The sequence below is a fragment of the Phocoena phocoena genome, chromosome 1, assembly GCF_963924675.1.
Source record: "Phocoena phocoena chromosome 1, mPhoPho1.1, whole genome shotgun sequence".
In the NCBI taxonomy this organism is placed as follows: Eukaryota; Metazoa; Chordata; class Mammalia; order Artiodactyla; family Phocoenidae; genus Phocoena; species Phocoena phocoena.
The window spans coordinates 135,380,238-135,402,919 of record NC_089219.1 but is presented as its reverse complement, the minus strand read 5'-3'; the positions used below and the strand labels follow the sequence as shown (position 1 = coordinate 135,402,919).

At 41.3% G+C, this 22,682-nt stretch overlaps 1 protein-coding gene across 7 annotated transcripts in view; it reads left to right on the top strand.

Moving 5' to 3' along the window:
- Window positions 1-12,277, top strand: part of ABL2 (ABL proto-oncogene 2, non-receptor tyrosine kinase) — a 96,087-nt gene extending 83,810 nt beyond the window's left edge. For 4 of the 7 annotated variants that reach the window (XM_065873083.1, XM_065873081.1, XM_065873084.1 and 1 more), the window contains 9 exons: window positions 986-1,258; window positions 2,339-2,423; window positions 3,699-3,876; window positions 4,493-4,677; window positions 5,666-5,818; window positions 6,701-6,790; window positions 9,521-9,694; window positions 10,481-10,714; window positions 11,024-12,180. In XM_065873083.1, coding sequence (XP_065729155.1) covers window positions 986-1,258; window positions 2,339-2,423; window positions 3,699-3,876; window positions 4,493-4,677; window positions 5,666-5,818; window positions 6,701-6,790; window positions 9,521-9,694; window positions 10,481-10,714; window positions 11,024-12,180 — 2,529 coding nt within the window. Of the gene's footprint in view, window positions 1-985; window positions 1,259-2,338; window positions 2,424-3,698; window positions 3,877-4,492; window positions 4,678-5,665; window positions 5,819-6,700; window positions 6,791-9,520; window positions 9,695-10,480 lie in introns of all 7 variants that reach the window. The other 3 variants (XM_065873080.1, XM_065873079.1, XM_065873078.1) reach the window with 2 other exon arrangements.
- Window positions 12,278-22,682: the final 10,405 nt, after the last annotated feature.

Here is a 22,682-nt window from a genome sequence, read left to right as displayed (position 1 = left end):
ATCAGTGTTTTTCAAATTATGTTCTGTGCAAGATTCTGAGGTGGTATTTCATAAATTTTTACAGGAAGCCAGTCCCCTCTTACCTACTTTAATCGGCATTTCTCTTCCTTTATCTTATATATTTGGGTTCCGTAGTCTTTTTGCATAAAAATATTTGAAGACCAGTGATCTTGATGATCCAGAGAGAGATTTTGGAAGCTTTTCCCCCTCAAGACTAGAACTACTTTAGGAACCATAGGAAGAGTGGTTTAAATGAGATTAAACTGAAGTTCTGTTTCTCCCTGCCATCATGGTTTAATTCTTCCATTTACCTCAATAAGATAATTCCTTATTTTCATATTTTATTAATCAGTATTTTTTAAACTGAAGTATAATTGGTATATAATGTTGTGTTAATTTCTGCTGTACAGCAAAGTGATTCAGTTATATATATATCGACATTCTTTTTTTATATTCTTTTCCATTATGTTTTATCATAAGATATTGAATATAGTTCCCTGTGCTATACAATAGGACCTTGTTGTTTATCCATTCTATATATAAATCTTACATCTGCTAACCTCAACCTCCCACTCCATCCCTCCCCCAGTCCCCTCCACTTGGCAACCACCAGTCTGTTCTCTATGTCCGTGATTCTGTTTCTATTTCAGAAATAAGTTCATTTATGTCATATTTTAGATTCCACATATAAGTGATATCATACGGTATTTGTCTTTCTCTTTCTGACCTACTTCACTTAGTATGATAATCTCTAGTCGCATCCATGTTGTTAGAAATGGCATTATTTCGTTCTTTTTTATGGCCAAATAGTATTCCATTGTATATAGGTACCACATTTTCTTTATGCATTCATCTGTCAATGGACATTTAGGTTGTTTCCATGTCTTGGCTATTGTGAATAGTGCTGCTTATTTTCATATCTTAAGACCAGTGAAATAATGACCTCTTTTAGGTTGGTTTAGCTTTTCTCCACTCTCCTCACCAGGTTTATGTAACTGCTGAGAGCCGCTTTAGCACCTTGGCCGAGCTTGTTCACCATCACTCCACAGTGGCTGATGGACTGGTAACAACACTACACTACCCAGCACCCAAGTGTAATAAGCCTACAGTCTACGGTGTGTCCCCTATCCATGACAAATGGGAAATGGAACGAACAGATATTACCATGAAGCACAAACTTGGGGGTGGTCAGTATGGAGAGGTTTACGTTGGCGTCTGGAAGAAATATAGCCTTACGGTTGCTGTGAAAACATTGAAGGTGGGTTGCTGAGAATTACAGTTTTCAGGCATCTTTTTCTTTTGTGCTGAATCACTTGGAAATATCAGCTTGCCCTTCTTTAGCTTTGGAATGCTTTCCACCCACTGGTGCCAAGCACATCAGCAAATTGTGATGATTAACCCTGGTGCCGTTGCTGACAATGCAGGGGCAGATTATTCACTGAAATGCAGTGAAATCCACATGTGGGGAAGGTTTGTCTCTGGAGGCTGTTCATGTAGATCTTGGTGGGAGGTTAGAAGCACATTATTACTTGTAAAAGCAAAGCAGCTGCTTTCCTTCCTCAGAACAACCCCTGCTGGACAGAATTCTTCATGCATTGTTGGAGAATCATGGGCACTGTCTTTTCTTGTTCTGTCCTTTATCTCCCTGCTGCTTGCTCCTCCCATCTCCATGAGATTAGATCACTTTTTCTTGTTCTTCATATTCACAGAAATCTTTTTCCTGATGCCACCCTCTTTCTCCGTTAAGCATCCTGGTATCGAATTATAAGTTTTGTCACTCATTCCATTCTCTGAAGATTTCTCATATGCCTCAGTAGCTCTGGCATGTCACTCGAAAGGACTGCTCTTCACCTATGAGTAGTAGTCAGTTCTTTTGCAAGCACTTAAGTGCTTGTTCTGAGTGTGAAACAGTATGTACAGCCTTGCAGATATGCTTTGCTCCTTAAGGAATTTGTCAGGAAGATAAATGTGTAAACAGCCAACTGTTGTCTCCTCTTTCAGAGGCTTGAGGTATCTAGGGAAGTAAACTAGCAGAGAACTGAGTTATCTATCCAAGTCTTTTGTGTTTCACTTGTGATAGGACATGATTGCTGAATTTTACTCACCCTACTAAATTTTACTCCAGTTTCAAATACTGCATAAATTCAAGGAGACATTTTCTTAATTGGACTTGTATAGAGCATATTATTTTGTGATAAAATTTCTTGAAGTAAGTGCTAAAATATTCAAAAGATACCACCTTTTAAAGCTGAAGTTTTAGGATTGTGAGTTGACTCAAATGATTAAGATGGGGCTTGTCCCTTTCCTCTTTTTCTTTCTTATCTTCCCCCCTTTCCAGGAAGATACTATGGAGGTGGAGGAATTCCTAAAAGAAGCTGCAGTGATGAAGGAAATCAAGCATCCTAATCTGGTACAACTACTAGGTGAGGACGCTTGCCTGAACCATAGGTTTCTTCAAAGATACTTGTCCCCCCGTACCCTGTTATCTCCAAATCCTCCTTTTGAATCACCATGGTGGAAGCTCCTAGTACAAATCTATTTCAATAAATGGTCGTTGTTTTTTTTTTTTTTTTTTTTTTTTTTATGCGTTACGCGGGCCTCTCACTGTTGTGGCCTCTCCCGTTGCGGAGGACAGGCTCCGGACGCGCAGGCTCAGCGGCCATGGCTCACGGGCCCAGCCGCTCCGCGGCATGTGGGATCCTCCCAGACCGGGGCACGAACCCGTGTCCCCTGCATCGGCAGGCGGACTCTCAACCACTGCGCCACCAGGGAAGCCCATGGTCGTTGTTTTAATCAGCAGTCTCTGTGTTTAAAAATTACCCAACAAACAGTGACCTGGATTGATTGCAATGTATAAAACTGCCCAGCTCATGGTAATTGCCCCAGACTAAAGTTCAGAATCATTCAAAATGATACTAAACCAAAAACTGTCCCAAAGTTTTTTGCAAAATAAACAGGCATTAAGCAAAGGTCTATGATTAAAGTCCTTCTTTTATCATAGTCATAAAGAGGCATTAAGCAAAGGACTAAGATGAAAAATTGTGACCACCCATCAGTTTACCTTTACAAGCAGAAAGTGCTGTGCTGTGATAGATTGGCTTCTCACCTATTCAGATCACAGAGAAACCTTTGACTGAAACCATTGACTTTTAAAAATAGGGCCAGTTTCTTCAGGTGTTCATCGCACCAAACGATCCCAAAGGAAGTAGTTTCTTCTGGTTTTTTACAAGGAGTCCTCCATGTATTAGTGAAATCCTTAACTATGGAAACAGTTACAATCTTTTTAAAAAGCATTATTACAGTCTGGGCTCACACAGCCTTCAACATGTGCACAATTGCTATTACTTTTAGATAAACATTGTTAGCATGCAGTTGAGGATGGGAATTGTGGGCATGTACAGAACTCTAGAAGTATCAGTAGTCCTGACCCCTTATGGAATTAATACAAGTAACTGCTTTTGCTCAAACAGGCATATACTCAAAATGCATGTGAATTTCCAGAGTGTGATATCAATGGAAGTAGAGACTTCCAATCAGCCAGCTTCTTAACTTTGCTGCATTATTTTTAGAGAATGACATGGCAAGAAAGGAAAAGATTACTGCTGAACTAGACTTTAAAAATTGTCCATTTTTCTTGCCAAAGTGGTTTGGAGTGTTTGAATATATACTAATAAAGCAAGCTCTATTTGAACTATCAGGTGTATGTACTTTGGAGCCACCATTTTACATTGTGACTGAATACATGCCTTATGGGAACTTGCTTGATTATCTCCGAGAATGCAACCGAGAAGAAGTGACTGCAGTTGTACTCCTTTACATGGCCACTCAGATCTCTTCTGCAATGGAGTATTTAGAGAAGAAGAATTTCATCCATAGGTGTGTAAAACCTGATTATCGCCTATGATTAACCATGAAGCTGCCTTGCCTGACATGCAAATAAAGGAAAGAATATGAGAACCTTCCCAGAAATTTTCAGATAACTCAGGAAAGTAATTTTCTCTTTCACAGGGACCATTGTAATGTCATTTCCTATAAACCTACTGTGTATTCTGATTAAGGTATTAATGCGGGGCCTTTGCTGTTCTCAGAACAGAAAGCTGTTTATTTTGCCCAAGACTATATCCAAGATCTTTTTGCTCCATCTAGCGGCTTAAGTTTAAAAATAGCTTTCTGTCTTAGTAAAGAACTTGAAACCTTGTAGAAGAGCATCTGTTACTCACTTCTGAAACCTATCCCACTGTACTTACAAATAGGAACCCGTTTTCTGAAGCCTGCTTTATTGTGGCATCACATAACCGCCTCTTGATGAGTACTCTACAAGTGATGTATAATTAGTGGCTTTCTACCATGTCAGCGATTTTCATAAAACACTGTATCTGTCAACAGTTACTTATCAACTCTGCTTGTAGCACAAAGAACCGATAACAGAGCATTCATGACCATTTTCCAGAACCATCTGATTGGAATCACATTTGGCTTCTCTTTCCCACAGAGATCTTGCAGCTCGTAACTGCCTGGTGGGAGAAAACCATGTGGTAAAAGTGGCTGACTTTGGCTTGAGTAGATTGATGACTGGAGACACCTATACTGCTCATGCTGGAGCCAAATTTCCTATTAAATGGACAGCACCAGAGAGTCTTGCCTACAATACCTTCTCAATTAAATCTGACGTCTGGGGTAAGGTTGGAAGGGATGTTTTTCTGTGTTTTGTCATTTTCTTTATAAGTAAATGCTTAATTCTTTAGAGGTTCTCTTTTATATGATCAGTATCCTTTGCCTTTACACCCATCCTTCTTCAGTCATTCAGCAAGCATTTATTAAATATGTACTATCTGCGAGGCGCTTACTGTAGAAAGAAGTTGTAAAGAAAAAGGTAAAAAAAGTCCCTGCCTTCAGAGCACTCACAGTCTAGGTATTATATTGCACTGAAGTTCTAATGATCCTCTCTGTGAAGCTCCCTGTTTTCCACATTAGGCTTTATTGCTTGTTTCTAGAGCACTGTGACACAGAGTAGCAACCTCTTTTCAAGGAAGGCATGATGAAGTTTCATCTAGAATTTGTCCTTGTAACTGATCTTGTTTCTACTGCCCTGAAAAGAAATACGATTTAGTAGAGACTTGGGGGAAAGAACAAGTCTAGAAGTTTCGATTGTGGGCCAGTAGAAATAGTTGAGGATTCTAGGTCATATTTTACCAGAAATCTCAAACTCAGGAATAACCTGTGAGAAAATCAAGCAAATTCTTTTTTCACATGCGAATTTTATCTGATTTTAAATGAGTCCATTTTTATATTATTCCTCTAGTATTAGCTGACTTAAAAATTGTGAATTCATTAAATAGATCATAAATTGCTCTAAGAATAGTTTGCTTATGCCCCAGACTTCTTGTATGGTCATGGTTTATTTTACCTCATTGAAGTAAAGGAAATCCAAATAAAAATTGGGAAATTTAAAGAAAACTGTCTTTAAAGTGAAGTGTTCCTTCAGTGAAGTGTTCCTGTGGAAGATATCTTCGAAGAACAAGTCATGTTGTAAGAATTATGAGAGTATACTAATGTTGTAATAGTGTGAATGTTACCCACAATTTGAAAGAGAAGTTACCTAATGGTATAAAACAAATAATAAATCAGAAGAAATATAAAGCTCTTTTTTTCATCCCTTTTGCAGCTTTTGGGGTGCTCTTGTGGGAAATTGCTACATATGGAATGTCACCATATCCAGGTATTGACCTGTCTCAGGTCTATGATCTACTGGAAAAAGGATATCGAATGGAACAGCCTGAAGGATGTCCCCCTAAAGTGTATGAACTTATGAGAGCATGTGAGTATTTTTGCATATTTTAATTTTGAAGGTTTAAGTGAACAATTCAGGATGATTAACAAAATTCAAAACATTTTTCCTCTCAGTGTTGTAAGGTTGTGTCCAGCCTCATGACATAGAGTTAGTCAATGATCAGCCTGTTGGGATATCGTATGCTCTACCAGTGAGTCTTACTGGAATCCAAAGAGTCATTCTCTGTGGCCCAAATATTCACCCAATTTTCTACAAACATTTGCATATATAATAGGATAATAAGAAATTGGGTTTGGAGATTAGATAGGGGAGGGCTGCTTTCAGCTACATAAAATGATTGTTAAAGACTATGGAGAATGCATGAAATTGACTTCTGTGATGAATAAAAGCATCTGACTTCTTAAAGATGAGAAAGTAGGAAGGTGAGTAGTGAATTAAACTGCAGTGTGTATGAATATGTCTTGTTATTTTCCCATTGAGCATTGTTGTTGCCTACCGCCCTGTCGTTGTCAACTGTGAATTCCAAGCTCCGCCTTTGATATACTGTTATGTTTCTGAATGTGTACAACTGATTATTTATAAGAGTGAGTTTAAAGACAGGTTTTACTACTTTTCATTTTTCCAGTGGAAGAAAACGTGTCATTTTCTAAACCATCTCCCCACCCTTCTGCATCCCTATAGTAGAGGGAATAGGAGCTGAGGCTACATAGAAGGATTGGCCCTAGGAAGTGGGTTCATCACACCTCTGAGTCTGGAACTAAGAAACAGCTGCCTCACTATCATTGTGAACTTGCTGTAACTCTGCTTTAACAAGCATGTGTCCTAATGCATGGAACTCACCATCAGGGTGCCCCTGAATATTTAATTCCTGCAAGAAGCTTTTAATACTGTTCTTCTTTTGTTACATAGGCTGGAAGTGGAGCCCTGCCGACAGGCCCTCTTTTGCTGAAACACATCAAGCTTTTGAAACCATGTTCCATGACTCCAGCATTTCTGAAGGTGAGAATCTGGTGATTTACTGTCAGTGGTGGCTAGTTCTGAGTGCTGGGGATGATAAAAACATTTCAAAAATCATAGATTCTTATAATTTGGGACTCCATTTCAAGATACTGAATTCTTGGCCTTTATTATTATTGTTTTGCTTTTTTTTTCTATTTTAAGATGTATATTTGTGTCTCTAGCTCATATTAATCAGAAATTAATTTAGTCTTTTCAGGAAGAGTATAAGTTCAAGTTCAGTGGTTAAGCATTAACACAATGCAGGAAAGAAGAGGAAAAAATGAGAATGAAAAATATTTCAACTCTCTAAACCACACCTATAAAGACAGAACCAAGTCATAAAAGCAATATCCAGAAATTCCATTTCTGGAAATAGATCTTAAGGAAATAATTAAGAGTATGAACAAAGATTTAGCTGTAAGGATGTTACATCAGAGTCTAGTTTATAATACTGAAAAATTAAGAACAATCTAAATATTTAGTGTGCCAATTATTATATCCATGTAATTGAGTAGTTAAAATGATATTCTTAAATATATTGACACAGAAAGTTTAGAATGAGAATGTTAAGCTATGAATAGTGAGAATCTTTTTCTTATCTAAAAAACAAACAAGTATATGGACACTTACAGGAAGTTTTCTACTTCTGTGTATAATGTCTCTTTAAAATTATCTGCAAAAGTGAAACAATAACTTGTTATAAAGAGAGGGAGACTTCCTAGAGAGCTAAAAACAAACAATTCTTAGTTATACTTGCCTGTTAGACATTTTGGTGTAGTTCCAGAATTGTATACATACTTTTCAAATTTTTCTTTTCCTTCATAATTGAACAGAGAACTTACTGTTTAAGTTCAAGTTAAAAATGTTAGAAGAGGAAATCAGCTAAGTTGATTTTGTCTGCTTCCCTTAGTGATTTATCATGTCTAGGTAAGAAGAAAGGAGGAAGTACAACACCAAAGTTTAATGAAAAGTATTTTCATCTTCGTCCTTTAATGTATGGAACTTCCGCAGCTTGGGGAGGGCACAGCTTGCCCTTTGGGCCAGATTGAGCAGCTGCCTATCACAGCAGTCTTCTTTCTTCTGTTGCTTTATATCCTATGCAGTCAAAGTGGTAGAAGTCGTAAATATTGGTCATAGAATTGGGTGCTTCTGTGTAAACGTTTAACTTCTGTTGAATCCTTAGCTAAATATTTCTGCTTCTCTTGAAAATGTTATATTCTTTTAGAAAAGCAACCGTATCAATTTTCAAAGCTAACTTCAATTAAAAATTGCTAAGCAAAAAATTTAACATTATTTAACCCACATTTTATTAAGTATTTAACCTGTGGTAAGCACTATACTAGGTCTGAGGACATAGAGATAAGACACAGTTCTTACCTTAAAAGGATGTATATTAGTTGTAAGTGAAAGAAACTTAGCTCAAACTTTTCTTAAGCAACAAGAGGAGGATTTATTGCCTCATAACCAAACCATGGAAAAGCAGGGATGGCGCTAACTTCAGGGTCACTTGAAGCTATGGACTCAAATAGCTTCAGGTCTCCTTCCCTCTTCTCTTTCCTTCCCACACCTTCACCCACCCAATATTTCTTTACGTTTGTTTCTACGTTAATCTCATCCTCCAGGTGGCATAGAACACAGTTGTCAGCATCCTCATGTCTGTCTCGCAGCTGCTCTGTAAGAAAGGAATCTCATTGGCATGGCTTGGGTTATGTGCCATGTACCCACGCTTGTGGGGGGTTAGTTTTGAAAAATAATTACCAAAAAAAGTTGTAAATTAATTACAAAAATTCACAATTTAATTGATCCATACTTCATTTTTGTTCAGGAATGAATAGCAAAGTATGTCTGCCTTATTAGTAAAAGCTGCAAAACCCATGACTGCTTTTAATCAGCTGAGGCTTACTAATGGGATGAACACATTTTCAGGAGCCTCATTTGCTTCACTGGCAGAAATGGAATGGATTGTATCTACCTTCCTTTTTATGCAAGGCGCAACCTGAAAATAAAAATATGTGCAAACATCCATTTGCTTTGTTCAACCTCTGAACAAGCGCTTAGTAAACAAGGATATCCAGATGACCAATGAGCACACAAAATCACCCATCATCAGAGAAGTACAAAATAAAACAGTGAGATGGCCACTACACATCTATCCCAGAATGGCTAAAATTAAAATCAAACAAAAAAAACTAACATCAAACTTTGGTAAGCATGCACGGTAACCAGAACCTTCATACAAGTTAGTGGGGATGTAGATTGGTCCAGCCAGTTTGGGGAGGTTTGGCAAGACCCAGCAAAGCTGAATTTGTGTGCTCCCTGTGACCTACCTGCTCCTATACCCAGCAGACGTGCATAACACTGAAGCCAAAGACACATAGTACAATAGGATGTCCCTAGCACTATATTCATAATAGCCAAAAACTAGAAACAAATATTCATGAAGAAGAGAATGGATGAAATTTGGTGTATTCATGCATTTGAACACTACACAGCAACAAGAAAAACCCCTGCCACATGCAGTATGAATGATGAATCTACAGGGATGAATCTACAGATAGAATGCCGAGCAAAAGAAGCCAGACACAAAAAGTACATAGTGTGTGATTCCACTTACATATTTTATACTCCATTCTTCAGTTCTTCTCAGTTGTATGCCTTTCTGAAAAGAGAAACTCCCATTTTTTGGTCATGAAATTGTTCTTTTTATCATTCCCCTTGCCTTCCTCACAGAGGTAGCCGAGGAGCTTGGGAGAGCTGCCTCCTCCTCATCTGTTGTTCCATATCTGCCCCGATTACCTATACTTCCTTCTAAGACCCGGACGCTGAAGAAACAGGGGGAGAACAAGGAGAATATTGAAGGGCCACAAGATGCCACAGAAAATTCTGCTTCCAGTTCAGCACCAGGTATGAATGAGTCCCTAGGCAGGTAGAGTCAAACTGCCTTTTTTTTTGTTTTGTTTTGTTTTGTTTTGTTTTGTTTGCAGTACGCGGGCCTCTCCCTGCTGTGGCCTTTCCCGTTGCGGAGCACAGGCTCTGGACGCGCAGGTTCAGTGGCCATGGCTCACAGGCCCAGCCGCTCTGCGGCATGTGGGATCTTCCCGGACCGGGGCACGAACCCGTGTCCCCTGCATCAGCAGGCGGAAGACTCTCAACCACTGCGCCACCAGGGAAGCCCAAAATTGCCTTTTTTAAAGAGCCTTGGGGTATGATGCTTTTATTTCCACTTTCCTGCCCATCTTCCCTGAGGGAAGTGTGGCTGGCTTCTGTTTTATTTACCACTCTAGTCCTCAGCTCTGCATTGCCAGTGTTAGTAGTCCTGATCTGTCCGTCCAGCATACAACTCTGCCTCCCACTCCATTTCCTAAACTCCTGATTCCCAAATAGTTACTGTCTTTACAGTTCCGGCAAAAATTTCTTCATTGAGTCTGATAGATGAAGCCAGGTTGTGCTGTAGTTTCTAGAGAAAAGTTGAATGCCGAGGTAAAAACCAGCGGATTATTTCTTTCCGTTTATATCCCATATTGCGTTTGGAACAATAGCGTGAAATGATAATGTATTTATTAGTTTCCTCTGAGTCCTGCTAACACTTGACATTTAATAGATGCCAACAGCACTCTTACAGTTCAGCCTTAGTAACTCAAATGAGTCACTTCTTATTTTTCACATTACTGATTGGCCGTTTTTTATCAGGCTTCATTAGAAGTGCACAGGCCCCCAGTGGGTCCCCAGCACTGCCTCGAAAGCAAAGAGACAAGTCCCCCAGCAGCCTCTTGGAAGATGCCAAAGAGACATGCTTCACCAGAGATAGGAAGGGAGGCTTCTTCAGTTCCTTCATGAAAAAGAGAAATGCTCCCACACCCCCCAAACGCAGCAGCTCCTTCCGAGAAATGGAGAATCAGCCCCACAAGAAATATGAACTCACGGGTAACTTCTCATCTGTTGCTTCTCTACAGCATGCTGATGGGTTCTCTTTTACTGCTGCCCAGCAAGAGGCGAATCTGGTGCCACCCAAGTGCTATGGGGGTAGCTTTGCACAGAGGAACCTCTGTAATGACGACAGTGGCGGGGGTGGGGGCAGTAGCGCTGCTGGGGGTGGGTGGTCTGGCATCACAGGCTTCTTCACACCACGCTTAATCAAAAAGACACTGGGCTTACGAGCAGGTAAACCCACAGCCAGTGATGACACTTCCAAGCCTTTTCCAAGGTCAAACTCTACATCTTCCATGTCCTCAGGGCTTCCAGAGCAGGATAGGATGGCAATGACCCTTCCCAGGAACTGCCAGAGGTCCAAACTCCAGCTGGAAAGGACAGTGTCCACCTCTTCTCAGCCAGAAGAGAATGTGGATAGGGCCAATGACATGCTTCCCAAAAAATCAGAGGAAGGTGCCGCTCCGACCAGGGAGAGACCAAAAGCCAAACTTTTGCCCAGAGGAGCCACCGCTCTTCCTCTCAGAACCCCCTCTGGGGATCCAGCCATTACAGAGAAGGACTCTCCAGGGCTGGGAGTGGCTGGAGTGGCAGCTGCCCCCAAGAGCAGAGAGAGGAATGGTGGGGCACGGCTTGGCATGGCTGGAGTCCCAGAGGATGGCGAGCAGACAGGCTGGGCTGCCCCAGCCAAGGCTGCGGCGGTCCTCCCGACCACTCACAACCACAAAGTGCCAGTCCTTATCTCACCCACTCTGAAGCACACTCCAGCTGACGTGCAGCGTATTGGCACAGACTCTCAGGGGAATAAGTTCAAGCTCTTGTCTGAGCATCAGGTCACTTCCTCTGGAGACAAGGACCGACCCCGCCGGGTAAAACCAAAGTGTGCCCCACCCCCGCCGCCAGGGGTGAGACTACTGCAGCATCCGGCCGTGTGCTCAGACTCCACGGAAGAGCCCATGTCAGAAACACAGGAGGGAGGGAAGAAGGCGGCTCCAGGGGCAGTGCCCATCAGTGGGAAAGCTGGGAGGCCTGTAATGCCTCCACCTCAAGTGCCTCTGCCCACATCTTCCATCTCGCCAGCGAAAATGGCCAATGGCACAGCAGGTACTAAAGTGGCTCTGAGAAAAACCAGACAGGTGGCTGAGAAAATCTCAGCTGACAAGATCAGTAAGGAGGCCCTGCTGGAATGTGCTGACCTACTGTCCAGTGCAATCACGGAACCTGTGCCCAACAGCCAGCTGGTGGACACTGGACACCAGCTGCTCGACTACTGCTCAGGCTATGTGGACTGCATCCCCCAAACTCGCAACAAATTTGCCTTCCGCGAGGCTGTGAGCAAACTGGAACTCAGCCTGCAGGAGCTGCAGGTGTCTTCTGCAGCTGCTGGTGTGCCCGGGGCAAACCCTGTCCTTAACAACTTACTGTCATGTGTACAGGAAATCAGTGATGTGGTGCAGAGGTAGCCACCGTTAGCCGGGTGGGAAGATGCACACATTTCTGAGGGGAGAGGAAAAGGGACTTGTTTTCCTGTGTTCTCGTTTCAAAAAGTGGAAGACTGATACTTGAGTGTGTTTCTGTGAAGTACCTCAGATCTCTGAGTTCTCACGTTTACAGGTTCATCTCAAAAATAACAAAAAGCAAAAATCATAGGAGAGGGAAAATAGATGGGGGCAGGGCAGTTGTGGACCGGATTGGAAGCTGCACTGGGACATCAGGGAACATGCATATGTCGTGCCGTGAAGAACCAAATCCAGCCCGTTCTTACCTGGAGTGATGTGAGCTGGTTAGGGCTGCTCCAGCAGGGCCGCAGGGACTGTGCCCAGACAGTGCGTTGGCTGTGGCACTCATTCTGCACCACACAGAAGGGAATTGACTTGGGGCCCCAGTAGGTACTAATGGTGATTATGCTCCAACTCATCTAACTTATTGGGTGGGACAGAAGAAAGCTGGGAATGTGCCAAGAGAAGTTTTGTTCAAGGCTGTTGGAAGCTACTGTTAGCCTCGCTTCCACAGGTCACTGCTGCAGTAAGAACTGCAGATCAGATGGCTAGATGCAACACTGGGAAATGTGGTTCTGTCAGTATGCTTCTGTCCTGTTTTCCATTGGTGTATTAATTGGTACAGGAGGTAAAGAATGCTAGGAAGTATATTTAGGGAGATTGAAACCTCCTAAAATCTTACATTACTTAGCAGAAGCCACTTCTCCCAGGCTAATATGTTGTTTCCAAATGGATCAGGATTGGCTTTCTGCTTGTTGGTGCCTATCTTGTGAACCATAGGCATAGGAGTCTCTTTGGTAATTTTCTTCTCCCCCTTGCTGGGCAGGCTGTCTTCCTTTATTCCTGGCAGCATTCAGGGCATTAACCACCACTGAACATTATTGAAAACAAAGGTCATGTACAGGTCTCACAGGGGAATCCTTTTCTGTTACAGTGCCCCTGCATACTGACATACCGGCAAAGGACTTGAGCAGCTGTATGTTTCTTTATCAACTAAAATGCCAGGGAAAGGGTGTCTTTTTGAAATCCGGTGGTCAGCCTAGAGGTCTGTGACTGAGTGGAGAAGCTGGCTTGGTCCTAATGGCTGTTTCCCCTCCCTCCCTTATCACCTTAGACCCAATCTAGGTGGAGAATAGGGAGAAGCATTCTCTCACTCTACAGTTTCAAATGAATCACCCTAAATTATTCTCACATGTTTTTCTCCTCTCACATACTCCCCCTGCCAATTGTTGTGCTTGTTTGTGAAGATCATATTGGGAATATTCTTTGATATTTATTTTATCATTTCACCTCTATTTTAAGAATGCATAGTTGAAGGAGCAAGTTATCTTCGGGGGACACCAATTAGATCCCAGAAACCTAATGATTCCTTTTCCTTCCCTATTCAGTTATTGTTATGGAAGTTAATTAGGATCGCTTCTTAATTTAGAACCAAGTCTAATTGGTTAGATATTATTAATACTTTCGACATCAGGTCTAATTCCAGTGACCACTTCATTCTCTTCTTAAAACTTTATGCCCTCTCCATTCCTGCCTCCAAGGAGAACGCAATATAAAAAAAATACATTATTTTTTCCTCCCAAAGGAATATTAACTTAGGAAGATAGGAATTCAACATTGATGAACAGTGAGTTTTCTTCCTGGCTCTGTCATCGATCCACTGTCAGGCCATAGCCCCGTCTCTTAATCTATTAAATCAACATTGATGAACAGTGAGTTTTCTTCCTGGCTCTGTCATCGATCCACTGTCAGGCCATAGCCCCGTCTCTTAATCTATTAAATGGAGGTAATGATACATGTTATCAAGGGTGTTTTGCAAATAAGTGTATAGTTATCCCTTTGAGAGCCTCTCTGGAAAGCTCTTCAGTGCAGTGTTGTTATATATGAATACAACTTTTTCATTCTCTTCTTTGCTCAGCAGCAGATACTGAAATTTAAAACTGCTGAGATTATACTAATTGGGCTGGAATACTAAGGGGGGAAAAGCATTTTGGATAGAGTTTGGCATCTTTGACCAAGGAGGAAATTTAGTTTTCATTAGAAAGAAAGGAACTGATTCTTACCGCGGGTGTTCCAGAGGAGTCCCAGGCCAAGAGAAGGATAAGAAGGGAGGAGACAATACCGGGCATTCCTTTCAGGAGTTGGGTGATCCCTGTCTGTCTGTTACCTACAGGTGGAGCACAGGCAACTAGTGATCTGGCTAATCTCCTTGTAATGGTTGGAAGAGTTCCCTTTAACTTGGATTTAAAAACCAACAGTCCTACTACCTTCTTCTTTGCCACTCTCCTTCATCATATATTTCCATAAACTTGAAATCGTTTTAGCAATTAGCCTTTTAAGGGTGGGGCAGGGAAAGCTAAAACTTTGGAATATTGTTATGCTGCTTTTTAAGTTTATCCCTGTCATTGTGGATGCAACTTGAGGGATTCTAATTGTTTTTCAGGGGATTTTTTTTTTTTTTTTTTTTTTAAAGCAAGGGATCTTTCCTTGAGTGCTCTGAAAATAAGCCTTGGAGGAACACTACTGAGTGTATTTAAGCTCCCTGGTTTTCTCATCGAAGAACAAACAGTCTTTGAGGGTGGGGGCTGGGTCTTTCTCAGGTGCCGCACCTGGCTCTGCCTCGTCCGCAGTAGGTGCTCAGTAAGTTCATGAATAGAATGGATTTTTTTCTCATCACTGTCAAGAGTAGCATTGACTGTTGTAGCACACCCAGCCACGTGATGCTTTAACTGTGTAACTTCAGGAGTTGAGGGCTCAGGGTTCAGGTTAAAGAGGCACTGTCAACTTACTATAAAAGTGTAACTTAGGTTTTTTCCATTATCTACTTGAAAAGGACCAGATTTTTTAAATAACCATAGGTAAATTTAAAAGTTTGAATTCAAAGCAGAGAAAACTGCTTTTAGAAACTAAAAATGTAGTTTAATTCTATCTAGTTTGAAAACAAAGCAGATAGCAAAAGCCCTTCTACAAGGTGTTGAAAACTTTCTAAAGTGCTTATACGTATTGTATACCTTTCGGGTTACCACACCTTCAGTCTTTTCATGCACAGATAATATGATTTCAGTTTAGATTTACTACCTTAAAATGCAGTGTTTAGAATGCATCTTGATTGTGCTTTATGTGAAGTATTTTCTTAAAAGGCTTTGTGTAAAAATGTGTATATTTTCCTACAGATCTCCATCATGATTTTCAGAGATATAGCCTTAAAAAAAATTGGCCCTGAGAAATTTATTCAGTGTTTCTCCAGATGACATTGAGGTTCTTATAGTGGAGACCCTTTCTCAGCTGAATTATGGGGTTTAAGTTAGAATTTTCTTAAAATTCAGTTGCAAGTTAGCTAGTAAAATAGTGCCCAGTTAATAAAATGCTGACTTTCCTAAGGCACCACCCATATTTATTTAACAAAATCATGGAGATTTTGAGCTTCAAGGATACAGTTTAGATAGTGGTTAAGAGTTTAGACTCTAAAGCTAGTCTAGAAGGCAAGTCACTTAACTTTCCTGGGCCTTAGTTTCCTCATTGGAAAACAGGGATAATAATAGTAACTACCTCAGGGTTGTTGTAAGGATTAAATGAGATAATGTGTGTAGGATAGTTAGCTTGAGTGCCTGGCATGTAATGAGTACTCCATAAATGTTAACTACTACTACTATTATTATTAACGCTTATTCCAGTGAGTCTTAGCCAAGGATGTGCAACAAAATTTCCTGGGGTTTAAAAAAAGAAAAACAACAAAAAACCTGATGCGTCGGCCTTACCCCAGATCAAGAATTCCCCGTGGGGTTGGGTCTCAGCCAGTGTGTTTTCCAAGAATCTCTCCAGGTGTTTCAGACACCCAGCACTGTGTGAACACTAGCAATACCCCAACTCTTTTGTTTTTTTTTTACAGCTTAAGAAATTGGAAGAGAGGATGGTTAAGTTACTTGCCCATATTCTCAGAGCAGTTAATTAGTGGCAGAGCCAAGGCTAGAGTTGGGTCTTATTCACTTTCTCATTGTGGGGTCTTTCCACCATTCCTGTTGCCTTGTGAGACACTGCAAAAAAAAAAAAAAGGCTCAGACAATCAGTCTGCACAGTGCTGCGCACTTTCTAAAGACACGTTCCTGGCATTCCCTGACCTTAAGGGACTTGAATGTTGAGTAATGGCAACACTAGCAAAGCAGGCATTCAGTAGAACTCGGTAATTTAAAAAATTATATGGGGTCATTCTTTTGGACAGACCTCAGCGACACAGCAATCTGCACTTTGTAATAAAGAAATAACAACTTAAGTTTTAAAAAACCTAGTCCTACATTCCTTTTTCTTAAAAAAATAGCAAACTTTATTGTTCCATATCATTTTGATAACTATGAGGTAATGTATATGAAAGCACTTTGAGAAAAGTATCAAGTGTAATATAACTATAAAGTTGTATTATTAATGTCTATTGAGAAGTTAAAACAGTTAATTAGATGTTGATTGACTTACAAGCTTTTGCCTGTGGGGGACCTGAAAATGCAGATATATGAACAATCAGCTCTGTAATTTATCACATTTATAAATATGAAACTGCTAAATGAATATGTGCAGGTTTAGTAAGTGTTTTGTTAAAATTGTAGCTCAGTGCTGAATAACTTCAGAAAACTAGGGACCAACTTTCTGGTTTCATCTTTAAAAAATAGTAACATGTACTCACTCCAGAACAAAGAAGCTCTTCTAGGGACCTTGATTCAAGAAGAGTGTGGCCCTCTCATCCTTGAACGTTTGTCCAGCACATGCTCAGCCATTTAGTACCCTAAATGTGGGAGCAGACTCGTTACCTGTTCATGTTGACAGTGTCTTTTTTAACCTATGTCCTGCATAGTTTTGTTGTTATTTTGGGGGGTGGGGTGGGGTGGGGGCAGAGATGGGATGGCTGTAGAACCAGTGCACTTTGGGAATTACTTTTCTGGGATTTCCTACCAGATGTAGATGAGCTTGATATTCATCATCCCTGTTTAGTTTTATTTTTTCCCCCCTAAGAGGAGTAGCTGAACATAACTCACCTATTAAATTATTTAAAAAAAGAGTAAATTGCTTCGGTGGCCACATCTGAGTTTGTAGCTCTACTGCATTCTGACCTCTCCCACTCCCTTCCATTTTTGCTACCAATGTCATCGTTACTATCAAGCTATGCTCCCGCAGGAGTCCATGATGAGCTGACAGGGTTGTCTACATTTTTATTCTTGATGATTTTGGGGTTTCATCTTGCTTACATTAACTTGTTCTACCTGGATTTGGGGGCCATCTCTGTGCTCCAAGCATCTGTTATGACCAGTCATCTTTAGGTAAGTTTCTCTGGATATGAGTTTCTTCGTATGTATTGATGGACTTCAGCTATCTATATCTCTGTCTTAGCTTCTGTCAAGCCAGTAGCTCAGTTCTTTTGTAAATTCCTGCTTCAGTCTGGGATATGTGGGAGCAGGGGAGAAATAGGGAAAGGCAGCCCTAAGGTTGCCTGTACCTTCCACGTGACAACACAGGGAAATTGCCGTAGGCCTCACTGGTCAGAGAGGAGAGGCCTTGGGCTGGTTCTGAAACTTGTCCCACTCTTAACAGTCAGGATAGAGTTCCAGTTTTCCAGCTATCAGACTTTTAAAAATATAATACAAGGCTAGCTTTTTTTGGCAAGCTAACAGTGCCTGGAGTAACAATTACTGTTACCTGCTTTGTTGCAGCTCTGTTACAGCCAGAACTTCAACTGCCATCCTCCGCCCTCCTGTGTGACTTGGCGGGGGTGGGGGGTAGATTGCAGGGCTGCGGAATGAGCTGCGCCCTGCCCCAGAGCATCTACCCAAGTGACTGTCTTAGCTCCAGCCTGTCTCTTGTGAAGTTCACTGCAATGTCCCGAAAGATGAGTTCCTGCTCTGGGGCTGCTGGTTTTCATGCCACCCACCTGAGGTGTATATGTTCTGTTGTATCTTGAGATAACAAGTGTGCAAGATGATATTTCCTTCACTTCTGACTCAATATCCTAGATCCAAAGGACAGGAAATTAGGGAAGATTCCACCCTGTGATAATCAGGGTAAGAAGATCCAATGTTTCTCTCCGGGTGAGAAGGCCTGGGCAGGTCATCTTGATTCTGGGCTGACTTGGAGTGGTAGAGATCATTCCTAGAGGATTGTGCCTTCAAAGATGGGTTTCATGTGTTTTGCAGAAGAAAAGATTGTCAGCTAGGTTGATGTTGCACAGATATCAGACTAAAACTGGTGGAAGTGAACTTTTTGGTAGCAGTGGCTCAAAGCCCCCGTCAGTGAGATGTCCTCTCCACACGGGGTGCTGATTTGGTAAATTGCTGCACTTTTCTCCTTCCCCTTGGTGAGCTGGGGGGAGGACGCTCTAACTGGACCCTTCCCACCCTCCAAGTGCACTATGTACAATTATGAGTTTGAAATTGTTTACCTCTCCTAGAAAAATTATATCCTTTACCCTCTCCATTGCTCTGTGACCTGAACACAGTAGCAAGGCCCTGTTACCTCAGCCTGAGGTCACAGATGGCGTGTGAGCAGATCTTCAAACCTGCAGACCATCTAAGGGAAGGGACGTCTCCTTGTAAGTTGAAAGGCCAGGCCCCACGCACGTGCACACCGACTATATCCATTCTTTGAGATTCTTCGTTCATCATTGTACTCGAAGCAGCAAGTTTCCGGATCCTGCATGTCATTCCAAGCTGCTGAGCTATACGCACAGGGCTCGAGGTCTTGGATCATTCTACTTAACTCTTTAAAACACGGTGGAGGTGGACTGTCAAATGCCAGCAGGCTTTAAGAAAGGAAATACCAAGGGTTTGTATGGTTGGAGCTTGCTTAGATTTGCTTCTGAGCCTCAGGAGTTTTAAATCATGTAATGAACTTTAGTTACAGAATGGGACTTTTGGTTAGTAAAATTTTCACATATAAAGGCAATTAGTCTTCAGCAGTTCTAACAACAATAACACAGATATGCCACATAAATTTATTCTTGATTCGGAAGGTACTGCAGGATCCTGCAGTGCTTTAGGGTCATTGGTGGAGAATCCAAATTCTGTACAATTCCGAAGTACCGTACCATATGTTGTAAGTGGCAAGGATGCCAAGAGGCAGATGTTTCCGGTAGATGAGGGCCAGATAACCAGCCTTCCTCCATTTTGACAAACCAGTTTTCACTGTGGCCACTCTTCTTGGGACTTCCTCATGAGGGAAATTTGCTGAGGTCTTGAGAAATCACCCTGACTAGGCTGATTGTCCTTCAGAGAAATGAGTATTCAGCAGCTAGAAGGAACAATGAGGTACTCATCTTAACAGTTCTTTAGGGCGTATGTTTGAAAACCCTCATATCTCAGATCTGTGTAGAGGGTACATGCGATTGAGTCCACATTACGTACATACACTGTTGTTGTGCTCACTAAGAAAGGAGGGGAGAGAGGAGTTAATCAGATCTTTCCCTGTGGTGAATGAAAGCTGTGCCCTGGTTAGTGTGTTTGCCGTGAACAGGCCGACTGAGCTGTTAATGCATGCTCAGAACCCCCTGTCTCCTGGGTAGACCCCACGCTTTTCCTTCTTTGCAGTCTGATTCTGTCATGACTATCAGTGGAGAAACCCCAGTTTTGTGCTTGCTTGGCAAAAATAAGTTTGAACATTTCAAGGTGGTTGATGGAAGTTTGTCCTTAAAACGTATGATTCAGATTCTTTAAAACTTGTTTAATATTTATACCAAAGGTCACGCTCTGCAGGTGTATGTGTGGTGGATGCACAGAGGGGGAAGTCTGGAGGGCCTACCCCTGTGTGCATTGCTAAGGGGACACAGTGAGACAATATGGGATTTAATTGAAAACACATCAATCATGGGTCACACTACCAGTGTTGTCAGGTATTTGTTCTTAATTGTTATTGTAATATATTTTCAGGTGTTTTGTTTTTCTAATTTAATACTTTCACCCTGTTGTCTGACTGTGAACTGCTAACAGTGTTAAACTTGATGTAAATAATGAGGCCCTTGAAAGGGGAATGCTGTCTGCCTGTTGTCTCACAAGGCTTGCCAACTTGTGTTTTATTTTAAATAAAGGTTGCAATATTTTATTGGCAATGTGGGCTTGTGATTGGAGTGTTTCTCCTATAATTTTAACTGATGGGTAATCTAAGCATAATTTCTTTCTCTCTCTACATAAAATAGATATCTGTAAGGTAAAGAAGCTGATTTTAGCAAGCATCCCTCTGGCATATTCTTTAGAATGGTCCTCTATGGGGGTGGCTACTCACCCTTTGATGGATTACAGTTTTGGAAATGGCCAAAGGCATCATCTGGAGCCCAGCTGATACATAAGGTGGGTGATGTGTGTGTGGGTCTGTCCATCCAACATGAGGTGACTGTAAAATGAGGCTTAATTCTCTCAAAGTTCATTCTGAGGACAGTTTCAAATAAGTTGTAAAAATGTTTTGAGCCAAAGCAGCATTAATGGAGTAAGTGTAGAACCTCACAGGGAACATTCTAGTCTTGTTTGACTTGGTCTTCAATTTTAAAAAAAATGAATGACTCATTGCTTTTAGAAGTAACATTTTAATTCAGGATGAGTAGGATATACTCAAGCGATGCACACATACGGTCCAATCAGAATGGCTGTTGTAGGGGAGCAGAATTTGCCACCCCAAAATATGCCTCTTTGGCATAAGGGTTATTTTAAGCTGGTTATCTTTAAGGAACTGCAGACACAGGTGAAACCTGAGTAACTAAGTTACCCTTTTGTAAGAGAGATTTACAGTTGAGGGAAATCTCCATTTGTAAGGGTGTCTCCCTTGCTCTACCAAGAAGAGGATGAAACTAGAAACTTATCAGTGGAGAAGGTGAGGATGTAAATTTAAATAACAACCTCACAGTTGTTTACTGTGCTTTTCCTGGTAACCGTAACTGACCTCCCAGCCCCAATATCTGCTTTTGTCTTCAGCTGAAAATAGTAGTTAAGGTGATAGTTTCTGCCATTTTGGAGTTAGTTTTCCTAGGTCTCTCTCATGTGTACATTTTACTAAACTTTGTTTTTCTCCTGTTAATCTTATGTCAATTTAATTATTAGGCCAGCCAAAGATGCTAGAAGGGGAAAAGGAAAAATTGTCCTCCCTGACGCTGTAAGCATCAGTTTATACACCTCCTTAACATGCCACTTTCAGTCCTTTTCTCCCATGCATTTCTGGTTTAGTTTAGGAAGGCTTGTTTCAGAGTCATTCAAGGAGAACCTCTCATTGTTTCCACCCACTTTCCAACCTCCCATTGTTCCACACACTTTCCACACCTGAGGCTATAGCATTTGCCAAGAAAATCATTTTAGAAACATTGTCATTAATGCATAGGAATTAGAGTTGGACTGCCAGGGTTGAATCCCACTCCCTCATTGACTAGCTCTGTGACTTAACCCAAGTTATTTAACCTCTCAGAGCCCCAATTTTCTCAGTCATTAAATGGTGATTAAATTGGTCCCTAAGTGTTAAGTATTACATGAGGTATTGACTAGGCTATAGAGCGCTTAGCACGTAGTATGACACATGGTATGTTTGCAAATGTTAGTTACCTAAAACAAAACTTGCAGGGTTCCAAGAATTAGAATGGAGGGAAAGGCCCAGCCTGGGCTTTGAGTATGGTGCCAAAACTGACAGCAGTTTTACTAGGTTTTATTATTCTTAAAACACCTAAAGTTCTGTGTGCTGAGTACTTAATATTAATTCATTTAATTCTCACAGCCCTGTGAGGTGGGTACAGTTATGTTCACTTTTACAGAAGTGGAAACCAAAGTTAAACTGAAGCCAGTAGCTTTCCCCGTGGTCTCAACAGCAAGTGGCGGAGCCGCTGAGCAGAGGAGTCTGGCTCCAGAGGAGTGTTCGGAACCACTGCAGCCTGCTGCTTGTTTTGGTTCCTGAGGTATGAGATTCAGACCCAATGTTTATGACATCAAACATGGCTGGCCAGTGCTAAAAGCATGTCAGCTGCTCTGTGGCTCTGAGACCTAAAGCTATAGAACATACCTTTTAAAGTGTGTATTTACAGAGTTTGTTATGTTACAGGATTGGGTGGCTGCATGCTGTTCCTGAAATGCTCTAGAGTGAGACAAGGAGCCAGCACCTAAAACCGGCCCCTATTTTATTGTGCAGTTAGGCCAGGTTTACGTCTGTCCCATGGGTGGTGTAAAACTAAGTTCCTTTAATTCATGTGAGTATTGATTGGGTATCTAATGTTGCTCAGGCCGGGTACTGCCTAACCTAGAGGTAAATGAATTCAAGTAAATGAATGAATGTAATAAAGTGTTAAACAGGAGAGAAGCAGAAGTGTTCCATTTTACCAGGGCTAAAGGTGAGAGGGTTGGGAGGACTGTAAATAAGAGGGCCACGTGAGGTGATGACACATATGAAAGAGCCGTGTGTAATTCCATAAGTGTGGTAGAAGGGAAGAATCAAGGGAAGGGGAAAACACATAATGAGCACCT